The 13294-nt window shown below is 35.3% G+C and overlaps 1 protein-coding gene across 2 annotated transcripts; it reads left to right on the top strand.

The window, feature by feature from the left end:
* The first annotated feature begins 337 nt into the window (after window positions 1-337).
* On the top strand, window positions 338-11793 carry LOC135430961 (alpha-tocopherol transfer protein-like). Of its 2 annotated transcripts, none has more exons than XM_064685804.1 (8): window positions 338-663; window positions 10074-10275; window positions 10345-10436; window positions 10513-10666; window positions 10729-10854; window positions 10969-11147; window positions 11219-11369; window positions 11430-11793. In XM_064685804.1, the coding sequence occupies exons 2-8, from the start codon at window positions 10089-10091 to the stop codon at window positions 11477-11479; spliced, it is 939 nt and encodes a 312-aa protein (XP_064541874.1). In that variant the 5' UTR covers window positions 338-663; window positions 10074-10088; the 3' UTR covers window positions 11480-11793. The 2 variants fall into 2 exon arrangements, with proteins under 2 accessions (XP_064541874.1, XP_064541875.1); XM_064685805.1 differs by lacking the exon at window positions 338-663 and adding an exon at window positions 6978-7104.
* The last annotated feature ends 1501 nt before the right edge of the window (window positions 11794-13294 follow it).

Below are 13294 nucleotides of genomic sequence, written 5' to 3'. Positions count from 1 at the left end.
GCGTCACAAACCGAATTTCAAATTCAAAAAGCTGCTTAGCGAAGCTGAAGCCAAGGCAAATCAAAACAAACACAAAAAGCGCTTGGCAGAACTTTGAAAGCTTGCGTTTTGAAGCAGAGCTTTGCCTTGAACAAGTTGGCAGCGCCGCGCAAAGAGCGCACTAGCAAGCAAAAGCTTTTTATGTCATTATTAAAGTGTAGTTGCTGGCATTTGTTGTTGTATGTATCTCTTTTTGCATTTCTGCTGCCTTTTGCTTCTTTTACTTAGTTTGTCAAGCCTGACTGGGCCAGTTAATTAATTTCATAAGCTCGCTCGTGAGCTTCCAATTCAGAGACGTTTTAACCGCGCTGCCAATTGGACGTCGTTTGTCGCGCTCGCATCTATACAACATATCCCACATATCTTAATTGTTAGCATTTGCGATAAGTCGCCGCCTTGCCACGCCACGCCGCGTCCTGCCCAAAAGCCAAAAGCCGCAGCCTTTGTACACACAATTGGACTATTTGTGTGAGTCTGCGTGTGTGTCTGTGTGTGTGTCTGTTGAGCTTGCAAAATCTCTGTAAAGTGAAACGTGAAATCTCTTTTTTTGGCCCATTGCCAAATTTTGTGCATTTTATTTTTAATATTCAAGTGAAACAGTGTGAATTTCAAGCAATTGTTACGGTAAGTGCCATTTGGTGTTGTTGTTGTTGCTGTTACTGTTGTTGTTGTTGTTAGTTATGCGCATGCGCGGCAGCGTTGACACACTTTCTGCCTTTGCCTGCCACAACGGGCAGCCATAAGTCTTGCCTGGCATTCAAGTGCCGCTCCAGCGGATTGGCAATAAAAACAATTACCACTTGCCGCCTGCAGCATTTCGTCAGCGATTCCATCTAGCTGCCCATTCATAATCAGCCCGATCAGCTGCTGCTACAACTTTCAGCTTCCAGCCATTTACAATGCATTTAGATACAATTAATGCCGCTTCTTTAAAGGTAGCCAATCTCTATATCTCCATCGCCGTCGATAATTACAGTGAGAATTGTTAAAAGGCCGTTAAAATTAAATTTGATTAAATACAGCGCGAAAAGCCGCTTAAAATACCTTATAATCAGTTTCTCCATGAACCGCTGCAACAAAACTAAAGAAAAGTAAGAAATTTTAAGTGCAAATTTAATTACCAACTTTAATTTTTATTATGGCTTTTGATTTCCTACTTTAAATCGAATATATTAACTACAGTTATCCGGTTTTTTGTGGCTCGAATGTATTTATTGCAGCGATTTGATTTGCTCGTATTTCTTTTTTAAATGCACTGACAATTTAAATTATTTTTCTTAAGTGCTTTAGAAATTATTATAAATTCCAAAAATGTATTCACAATTCATTTTAATTTATTAGGCGAGCCAATTTCGTTGTCTTCTCTTGGCAAAGGGTACTTAAGTTTTTTCACTAACTGTGTGATGCATTTAATGAGATATGCCTGACTCGATAAAGTAAATATATATATATATATATATATATATCTCTTTGATCAGTATCTAGTCCTTATAGCCATGTCCCAAAACAACTTTTCCTGTAAAACTCTATTAAATATCGTTCTACTCTTTTCTGCTTAAGATAGATATCTAAAAGGGTATTTAATCTTCGGCACCTCGAACATACCTATATTTCTAGTACTTTTTAACGATTGCATAAATTACCTGGAAAGATTCTAAATAGCACTTAAAAAGATTTTTAATGTTTGCAATTTATCACGGAAAAATTGTTATTCGCATTTGTTTGAGAAAGTTTATTCTAAATTGCCTTTAATTTTAAAGCTTCAATAGAATAAAGTTAGGTGGAATCTCGAGCTGTGCTTATCTAACAGATCGGCAATTTTATCATCTATAACCTAACTAGGGCTTGAACCGGTATCCTTTATTGGCTCAACTGCTTGAGGAACTTATTTTCTACACTCTATTTGTATGGACAGAAACGTTTTCCGCGCAATAAACCTCTATATTACTTAAAGATACACCAATAATAACAACTATAATATATTCGGTGGGACCTGGCACCTTTATTTTAATCGTAAGATATCGAGAGTGAAGTTGGACTTTATTTTGGTATATTTGGCATAACTTAAATGTACATTAACTTTGTGTTGTCCCTTTGTCAGTCTGTTTGTCAGTCTGTCTGAAGGTTGTTGAGCTTGACACGCACTGATTTTGATTGCATACAATTTGCGACTCGCACTTGTTTACCTTATGTGTAAATGCTGATTCATGGGATTTACGTACGCTGGCCTTATAAATATTACAGACGTCGCGGCCAGCGGACGGCGATCGAGCATTGTGCTAATGACACCAAAATACACGCCGATAGACGATAGGCATTCGACTTGTGCCTCAATTTGTGTTTGTCTAACCAATTTTAGACTCTTTATACACTATCAACTGCTGAAAAACTGCGACCTTGATGACGACTAACGTATTGAATAGGCCAACATGCAGTCAAGATCTGAGTACTATAATAAAAAGCGCCAAAATGTGAACAGTCCGACTGGAAACCAGTTAAACATCTTTAACAGCCGCTATACTTCAGTTATGTATGCATACATAGTTTCTCGTAACTGTCCGTGTATTTGGCCAAAAAGTTCATTTTTGTCAGGTGTGGGCTGATATATAGCGAAAAATAGCAAAAAATAAATAAAAGAGCATAAAAAGCGAACAAAAGCCGCTTTTGAGTTTTGGCATTTGTCTAAGCGAAAAAGTATATAAGTGTGCCAATCTGTACTTGAGCCGAAGTCAGGTAGTTTTGCCTATATACATATATAGTTGTATATAGTATATCGATGCCGACGATTGGCAGTTTGAAAATCGAAACCGGCTCTGCCTGATTCTAGAGCACGATTTCTAGGCCGGCACAACGCTTGATATATGCAATTACATTTTTATGCAAATTCCTCAGCAATTTCAAGTGGCAAACACTTATGGGAAGTGTGTGCAAGTCCAACATTGCAAAAGGTGGAGGGTTCAAAGTGGTCAGTTTCTTGTTTCCAGAAGACAGCCAGAGGGAGCGACATTTTATTAAATAATTGTTAACCGAATGTAATTGTGTGCCCAGAGTACTTTAAGCGGGGATCGAAACTAACAGTTACAGCAATATTATCAAAAATTTAAAACCCTTGTAGACATTTGTCTAACGCTCTTGCAGATAGCTCGTAAAAACTAATTTTTCGACCGATTCCGCCTATTGTGCTATATTATATAGAAGTGCGATATTGACAATACTTGGCTCCTATGTAGGCAACATACTTTAACTAAATATTGCCGGGTTCGGTCAAGATATCATAATAAACAAAAAAGTTGTTCATTCAAGAACTGGTAAGAACAAGGCAACTTTTTGATATAGTGGTCCGATCCGGCTCGTTGCGACATTGGTATATACTGTCTGCAACAGAAAGACGGACATAAGTTGCAAGACGATAGCTTTAAAGCTGAGAGACAAGTTCGCATAGGAACTGACAGACGGACGGATGGACAGACGAATATGGTTTTACCAACTCGACTGTTGATGCTGATCTAAAATATAAATAGTACTTTATGGGGTCGAAGATGTCTCCGTCTATATTTCTTGACAAAGTTCTAATAGCCTCTACAAGAGTATTAAAATTATTATGTGCAAATATTTCTACCCTTACTGTCCCTGATTTTAAACTTTAATCTCACCTTTTGACATCTTGAAAGGGGCTGGAAATTAATTCTTAAAAAATATCCAACAAATTTTATATTTCATTTAATTAAAACGTAAAACAAAGGATAATTGTATTATAAATCGGCATTGTTTAAATAGAGTTCCGGAATTTGCACTTTTATAAACAGGATTTGTAGTGTATTTGTTATTTATTTTAGCTCTAATTAATGTACATTTTGATATGAATTTTGACGAAGTATGAAAATTGTTTACTCGTTTATGTTGTAAGTGACCTGAGTTGGATATGTCTCCGAGTGCTTTACCATTTTTTTAATTGTTGTCCAAGCCACAAATTATTTTACATGGTTTTTATTAAGTCTTTTCAGTCAAGAGAAAAGTTTTCAAATAACTCAGTTTTCCGAGCTTTCATTTTCTCAGAAGAAGCTTCTAGCCCTCCATGGTCACTTCTATTGTGATCGCATCAGTCTTCTCTGACCTTAGTTGATATATTTTTTTCAAAATTTACGTACGTGATATTTTCAGGGATACTGCTGATGATTAGATCAAATAAATTCATTGAAATGTTTTGTCAAATTTATAATAATGCCTTTCATTTGAATGGAAATGTTTATGGGCAGAACCTTGCCTAATTTGTTGTCGAATCAACGCCTTTAGTCTTAGGCTATAATGAATTAAAAAAATGTTGTTAATCATACTCATTTGACTTGCGAATTTGATGATATCATGCATACTTTCAAATAAAGCACTTAAAAAACCACAGTTTTTATACCTTTGAGATAAAAAATGAACTCAAATGCAAAAATTAACAGTGGACAAAGTTCTTACAATATTGAAAGAGTCAACTATCCAAGCAATTTACATAACTATATTTAATTAAATAATAATAATTTCCACTATAAGCAGGCTTAGAGTAAATATAATTTCCATTCAGTTTTGGCCTTTGTAATGTCGGATACTGCAATCGCATTCAAAGGTCTGTTATGGATAGTCCCGACATATATAATTGCCTCAATTTGCATTTTGTATTGTCATTTCGAATTAATTGTAATTATGAATAATAGCCAAGTGCTAATAATATTGTTATAATACAAAAACACCTTAATGATTTGCATGAAATGTGTGTTATATTATTAATGTGTATATACTATATATATGTATATAGATAGACAGGTTATAATACACACCTCCGTTATAAGCAGTATTCATCCTCAGTCTTTCCGTTTGGCATATCCAGAATCTTCAGTTCTATTCACAGTAATACTTGTTGTTCGTACACGTTGCTACCACATTGTTATTGTTAATTCAATTAGCTCGTTACGATCTTATGAATGATCATCAGTGGGGCGTGGCGCGTGCAGTTCGCACATGGATTGCGATTATAACTACAACTACGACTACAACTATGTTTAAAGTATTTATGCACATTTTCAAGTCATCATCGCCAAATGCATGTGCTATTTTTTCTCTGTTTTTTCCCTGTACCCATAGAAAATGAATAAAACGGGTATAATGTTTTTGTGCAAATGTATGTAATAGGCAGAAGGAGGCAACTCTTAAAATGTATATATTCTTGGTCTCAATAGTCAAGTCGATCTAGCCGGCCTCCTCTCTCTGTCCGTCTGCTCGTCCGTCCCTCTGTCTTGAAATTTTGGACCTCTTTGGGCCCGCGCAGCATGAGTTTGTTTCCGATAACCGATAACTTGGCCCGTTTCCGAGCAATCGATAAAAATCGATATCGAAATCTAGATTTTTGGGGTAATTTCTTAGGTTTTTATAAAAAAGAAGTTTTAGGGTATCTCCTAGTCGGTCATTTCCGAATAAAGCACTCTTGTTTTTCCATACATTTCAGACAACAAGTGCTTTGTCATCTGGTTTGGGGTCTATAAGATTCTGTAAAAACAGTAATTTGCATTTAATGGTTGACTGCCTGATCAATTTTAGAGCTTGTTCATTTATGCGGATCACGCTATGTGTATTTCTTTTTCTTTATGATTTTTAATAGATATCGAGTGCAGTTTGAGCTTTATGAGTTTTTTTTAAGTGCATTACCAAGCAGCTTTGATATTTTACTGTACTATGTACAATTTGCTTCATGTACAAATTCAGTTTGCTTTTTTTTTTCAGCTTTTATTTATTTTTTTTTTGTTTTCCTAGCGCTAATCAGGCTTAAGCAACAAGAACAGCCAATTATCTGGCGGGTACTTAAAAGCTATTATACTTAGACGTTAATCGCTTGTGCAAATGCATTTACATTTTAACGCTATTTCCATTTATATATACATATAGTTTATATACACAACCCGATTAAACATTTCTCCTACATATATGTACAAAGGGTCGCCCTGAAACTGAAATACATGCAATACGATTCTATATAAAGACTCTTAAATGCAATACGCACAGCAATAATCGGCGGCTGATTAGGGATGGGCGCGTGAGCAATGATTAGTTTTTTTTATTAATAGAACAAAAGAAGTCCCTTAAAAGTAGTCCTCTATTATTACTTATCTCTATTGCTATACAAATTTGCACACATTTAGATATTTGGTTTGACCTTTTGTTATTTTAAACCTTTCTTTTCTGTAAGCGCAAACAGAAATTGTAATAATTGGGACTTGTTTTAAGCTTATTCAAGGCCTCATTTTTTGGGTAAACCTTACCAAAAACGAACTATCACATTCAAAAGCGAGCCGAAATATTAAGTGGAAGGTCGTTAAGATTGCTGTTAAGGAAAGGTTAGCAAAAGTTGAGATTCTCTCAACTTATTATTATACATACATTATTTATTATGCATTTATTTTTAAACCGACCTCGTGCTGCTTAACTCTTTAGCAGATGCTGAATGTGGGTCAACATTTTTTTATTTAAATTTTATTATTAAAAACATATTTTGATTGACTCCATAGGAATTTATGCGCCGGTGAAGTCTTTTATATTTGTGATACCATTCTGATATAGTTTCGAAAAATGTTTATTCCAAATGTATTCCAAATTGATCTGGTCCAAAAAATGGTTTTCCTTAAACCTTAAAACCTGCATGAAATTAAAAACAAAAATCTAATATACATTTTGTTGATATTATAAATTATAATAAATGTTATAGAATTTATATATAATAATTTTATTTAAAACAATTAAAAAATAGAATAGTATAATTTTTATAAAAGTTAAATTCACTTCTGCTCGATATTTTTGTATACACACACATCTCTAATTTCTATTGCGAGTGCATGTAGCCGATACCAGTTATCAGCATTTAAATAATGTTTCATATTTACCAGTTAGCCGGCGACTATTGTTGATTAAACGACTGTTTATTGATGGGCAGCTACTTAATTGCAGTCGAGCTAGAAAGTTCCCGGGTGCCTGTCGAGAACGACTCGCCTCATTTGAGTTGCAATTCAACAACAAATTATCCTAAGTGAGGTCAGTTGTATGTGACAAGAGAATATATACATATTTATTACTATATATACATTATTATTCATTGTGGAGCTGTGCAATAAGTCGCATATGTAACGTACGTATATATCGAGTAGGGTAAATTGCCCAATTAAAGTTCATAAATAAATAAAGTGATCTGATTTCCTGTGGACCTTGATTGGGACTGGTTGTTCATTGTTTATTTTCTTACGTATACAGCGAAATGAAGACTTCACTTTAAGTTGATATAACCTTGATAAAGATGACACAGGTTTCGGTTCAATGCTAAAGGGAGTTGTGGCTAATGAACTTTGAAAAGTGAGAAGGGCGAAGAAGGGCGTTGAGCAATATCTATTTCATTTGTTTCAAAGGTGCAAAGAAATAAAGGAAATACTTAGGTGAGAGTGTTACTTTGAACATCTATATTCAAATCCTTTCTATGAGTCAATAATAAGGTTTCTTTGTTTAGTATACTCTATGTTTTTACTATATAGTTATACTATATTTTTTTTTATTTTAAATATATGTTAATTCTTCTTTCTTATTGTTTAAAAGCAAATATTCTTAGAATGCTACAAAATCTTTTTGTATATCATGCGGCTTCTTTTCTTCAATGATTAGCAAATGGACATCTATAAAATGTTTTCAAGTTTTGTTTCGATTGTTGTTATCGATTTGTTGTTTTGCCTTTGTTTTTATTATCGATTGTTGCAATATTCAAGATCTTTGCTAAGTTGATCACATTTAATAATCTAACATCCACATAGATGGTATTATAGTTTTGTTGCATATGATCAATAGGTCAATACAGCCCTGTCTGACTCTTTCTATAAAAACAGTCTCACATTCGTATGGGAGACGGACGGGTCCACTTTATTATTTAATGTAGCTATATATTCTAATAGATTTATCAGATTTATTGAACATAGCTTTTGACAAGGGTTAGCTTAAAGGTATTTCATGATATTTATTTTGTAGCTGTTTGTTTGAACCTCATTTTAAGTAACCTTTTCTTATTGTGAAGACATAAATACCTTCATTCAAGATCACAACAGATTGTTTAAGTATTTCAACTGGCTGATTATATTTTCAAAGAGTTGACAGCTTAATTCCTTAAAATAGTCTCACCCTTATATAATGCCTTGATCAATTTAGTTTTGTTTTCTATAAGGGGGCAACATTAACTAAATTTTCCTGTCAACATTTTGTGATTTACGTGACACTTTGCATGTGGCTAATTGGTTATCACATTTCTGCCAAGATCCACAAATCAAATTAGCTGCACGCTGCTTTACAATATTATTTATTAATATATTTTTACGCTGCTCGATTCGAGTACTTTACTTTAATTAACAGAAGGTCCAAAACAAAATGTATGCGCATTACTTTATGGGCTGTTGAACTCGGGACAAAGTAAACCCAAATATAATGCCAAAAAAACAAAAAGAGAAAAGGAGAAAAAAACCTGCAAACAACCAACCCCAAGTTACAAAAGGTTTTATTTTTCATTTTTTGTACGATTATATCTGGACTTTTTGTGTGCCCAACAAACTGAAAGCCCGACATGCACGTTGTCTGAATATTAAAACCGAAATCGGTTTATATCTGATGGTTTCTATTGACGATTTCAATGAGTGCTCAAAATTAAATATTGAATTGGTTTTAGCTCTGCTCTGGCCTTGACTTTTACCTTGAAAATGTCGCACACAAATAGACTAACTAATTGCTCTTTGGCCGAGTCGTAAAACGGCTTTTGGGACAGTTAATATACGTTTGATGGGCGCTTCATGACAGCCAGCTAGATCTCCCTCTCGCTCGCTTAATATCTCTTTCTCACTCTCTCTCTCTCTTTTTTTATGTGTCTCTCTCTGCTTTGGGTCAAGTGTGGAGCATGTTTCGCTACGTCATGCTTAGTCAAGTTGGGCCTGGGTTTATTAACCAAGTCGTTGCCAAGTCGTCTACGAATAGTCAAAAATAGCCGCAACAATAAGCAGATAAAAAAATTATCATACACAAGTCGCAGCTTCAATACTCTTAACATATAATTGAGAAAATTAAACTACGGCAGTCAGCAATTAATACAAAACTGCAAAGATATTGAGAGCATAGTAGAAAAATCCATAATATATCTTATAACATTTATATCCTATTTAGTCTTTTATTAGTAATCATTTTATACTTACCCAGCACGACAGCTATAAAGTCTATAGCATATTTTCGACGAGTAAGCGATACTTTAAAGGAACTCCAATTTTATATGGATATTTCAGAATTTCGTAAATTTGCTTAAGATCTCCCTTTTGGCTTAAGAAGTGTATAAAATATAATATAACTATTGAAATATAATTTATCTGAGTTCACTTTGTAGTGCATTTAACCAATGTCTTTAGGTTCTTATGTTTCACGCTTTTCGAGTGCTGCCTGTAAAATAACAGTATAAGATTACACTCTGTTAAATACGAATGTTAAAAGAATGTTAAGCATAAGGTCAAGTTTTGCATGCGTACTTTGTTCAATATTTACCCATTCCTCGACTCTTATATAGATTCTATGTATTTGAACATATGAGATAAAGGCTATTTTAAGTTTTTTTTGACTGACAAGCGTTGTTATAAAATCAACTTACGCTTTTGTTAGGGTATTCACATAAACCTTAGCGGTTTTCGGCGTGCGGCATGCGGCTTGTGACGTTGTGTGACCAGTTTTGGTAACATTGTCTACATCTCGCCCTTACACCCGCTCTCAGCTCTCAGTCTGTCTCTCTTGGCCACCGTCTGTATTTGTGTGTGCGTGTTTTGTCGGCTTCGTCTTCCGCTGCGGGCTTGTTAATGAAGTTCAGCATTGAGTCATGTTTGAGCATTGGGCCAAGGCATTGAACCACTGCGCTAGGGCGGAAATAACCCAGTTGTGTCAAGCACTTTGACTACAAAAATCTTTGAGCTTATTGAATTGACTTTCATTCTCGATCGCAGCTCCAACTAGTCAAGATGGGCAAAGCGGAGTGCATTAGCTACGATGACAACCAGCTGCCATATATTGACCTGGGCAGTGCACAGATACGCATGGAAAAGGAGCAGGCGCCCGACTGGGCCCTGAAGAAGGCACAAGATGAGCTGCGCGAGCTGCCCGGCATCAAGGAGCAGGCCATTAAGGAGCTTAGGGAGCTCTTACAAAGTGAGTAGCCGCTGTTGGTTGGGCCAAGCTATTGTTTATTTACCTTAAATATTATTTCACGTCTCATAGATGAAAAGCACCTTCACTTGCCACTGGATGATGAGTACATGATGATGTTTCTGCGTCCTTGCCATTATTATCCCGAGAGTGCTCTGAAGCGCGTAAGTTTTGCTCGTTTTCTAGTAAAAAAAACCTGGACTGACTGATTTAGTTAATTTAATTTGTTTTATTCTACAGCTCAAGAATTTCTACAACATGAAACTGAAGTACGGCATTGCCTGTGAGAACATTGTGCCCTCCAAGCTGCGCAATGTGTTTGAGGGTGAGATCTTGAACCTGCTGCCCAACAGGGATCAGCATGGCCGTCGTCTACTTGTGCTGGAAGCGGGCAGTAAGTAACAGAACGACCTTTAAATATGCGTGAGCGTGTGTCTAATCTGTCGACCTTAATAGAGAAATGGAAGCCATCGAAGGTGCCGCTACCGGATCTGTTTCGTGGCATACAGCTGACCGTGCTGGGCTCCATGGTGGAGCCATTTTCACAAATCTGTGGCGCCGTTGTCATAATTGATATGGAAGGTAATAAAACAAAGCCGGCTACAAGTTTATTATATGAATGGCACATAATATGATGTGTACTTTGTTTTACGACCGGACGGAACATTAACAATAACGGCGCGTCTATTGTTACAGGTCTACCTTTGAGCCACATAACACAGTTCACACCATCGTTTGCCGCCATGCTGTTGGATTATGTGCAGGAGTGCATCTGCATGCGCCTGAAGGGTGTTCACATTATAAATAACTCGTACATATTCAATATGCTGTTTGCCATATTCAAGCCTTTCATTCGCGAGAAGCTGCGCAAGCGCGTAAGTTAACTAATAATAAATCTAAAACAGTTGCTCAAGTACTTAATACTAATTTGACTTGATTCGCGCAGATCTTTTTCCATGGCAAGGACTGGAAGTCTTTAACCTCGCACATTGATGCCGGCGCCTTGCCGCCTAAATATGGCGGCACCGCCACTTGGGAGCTGCCTCCTGGCAAGCTGCTGGGCGAGTTCTTTGAGTGCTACTCCAAGGATTACGAACGTAAGGAGCATAAATAAACTCACAAGCTCTTTAAAATAATATTGTTTTTTGATTTTACAGAGGCCGACAGCTATGGCTACACTGAGGACTACAAAAAGTCAAAGAAATAATTGGGATAACTCTTGCATACCTCATTTTTGTTTGATTTGTATTTTAAGTCTGTAAGTTGGGTCATTTGTGATATTGCAAATATTGTTGTACCATTGTAATTTGTAGTTATTTGCTCCAAAATTGTTTAAAGCTAAAGTGTTTTTAAGTTCAAATATGATCTGCAACACGCTACATAGAGCAAAGACTTTACTAGGGTTTTTTTTCGTAAGGTATATTGTACTATATATTATAAGTAAATATGTTATGTACATATGTACATATGTTTGTATGTGTAGCAATAAAATGTAAATTTGTTACCTTTTATACTGATAAATACTTCTTTTAAAATTACTTTGCAATAAGGCAATCTAATATAAGCACTCTGACCGTTTGACAGCCACTGACTGCAATGCAAGCAGTGAGTATGAATGCTGTATTTATATCCTTGGACAGAAGTATAAATGGTAATGAGCCCTTAAACTAACTTAAATAGAACAATTGATTACAGTTCTCCGAAAGTTTAAGGGTTATGAATAGTTCCCAAGCAGTGCATTAAGCACACATTAAAAGCATGGCACACAAGCAGTCTAGCTAAGCAGTATGTGTAAGCAGTGTTTAACGTCTTGCGATCGAATTTAAGCACGCATTACAGTTTGAGGGATACAGAGCTGCTGCCATAGTAGATACTACCGGGTATACCCCAGCCTTGCCCGTGGTTGGTAGGTATAAAATAAATTCTGTCAAAGTTCTTTAAAAATGAGTTGTAAGCCGATCGGACGGTAAGCCAATTTGCAGGCGAAATTTCCCAAATCGCTGAAACACGTATTCATTAAGTTCTTATGTAGCTTTGAAAGTAAGTTTAAAGCAAATCGGACAAAACCTAAAAACAAGAATAATGCTGTCAGATTTAGAAGCCAAATTGATCTAGAGGCCAAGCCATTACCAAAGCGCCAAGCTTCGTGCGAATCGGATGAGATTTGACCAAGTTATGGGGATGGGAAATTTTGACCTATGCATATATAAGACATTTGAGTGTACCATTTTTACATGCATTTTGACAAAGAATAATGTGGTGTGTGTGTGTGTGGGCGTGACCAAGCTTATTTGTCGCTGTACAGCAAATTTAAATAAAACGAATTTCTACCAAGTGCTCTACTCCTCGATTCTCAAGAATTCAAGTAGGCTCTGCAGCTTTTTATGCTTAGCTAGTAGTGTAAATTTTTTTTTGGATTTTTTTTTTTGTTTTTTTTTTGTTTATTTTTGGTGTTTTTTATTTTTTGTGTACATATATATTTACATATATATTTATGTATGTAGATATGTATATATGTAGATATGTAGATATGTATGTATGTAGATATGTATGTATGTAGATATGTATGTATGTAGATATGTATGTATGTAGATATGTATGTGTGTAGATATGTATGTATGTAGATATGTATGTATGTAGATATGTACATATGTATGTAGATATGTATGTATGTAGATATGTATGTATGTAGATATGTATGTATGTAGATATGTATGTATGTATGTATGTATGTATGTATGTATGTATGTATGTATGTATGTATGTATGTATGTATGTATGTATGTATGTATGTACATATGTATGTATGTATGTATGTATGTATGTATGTATGTATGTATGCATGTATGTATGTATGTATGTATGTATGTATGTATGTATGTATGTATGTATGTATGTATGTATGAATGAATGTATGTATGTATGTATGTATGTATGTATGTATGTATGTATGTATGTATGTATGTATATATGTATGTATGTATGTATGTATGCATATGATCGGATGGTAAACAAAAAAGTT

The sequence above is a fragment of the Drosophila montana genome, unplaced genomic scaffold (genome assembly GCF_035044405.1).
Source record: "Drosophila montana isolate Dmon_TW-CO22-7 unplaced genomic scaffold, ASM3504440v1 contig_3122_1, whole genome shotgun sequence".
Classification (NCBI taxonomy): Eukaryota; Metazoa; Arthropoda; class Insecta; order Diptera; family Drosophilidae; genus Drosophila; species Drosophila montana.
This window is presented reverse-complemented; position numbering and strand designations above follow the sequence as displayed.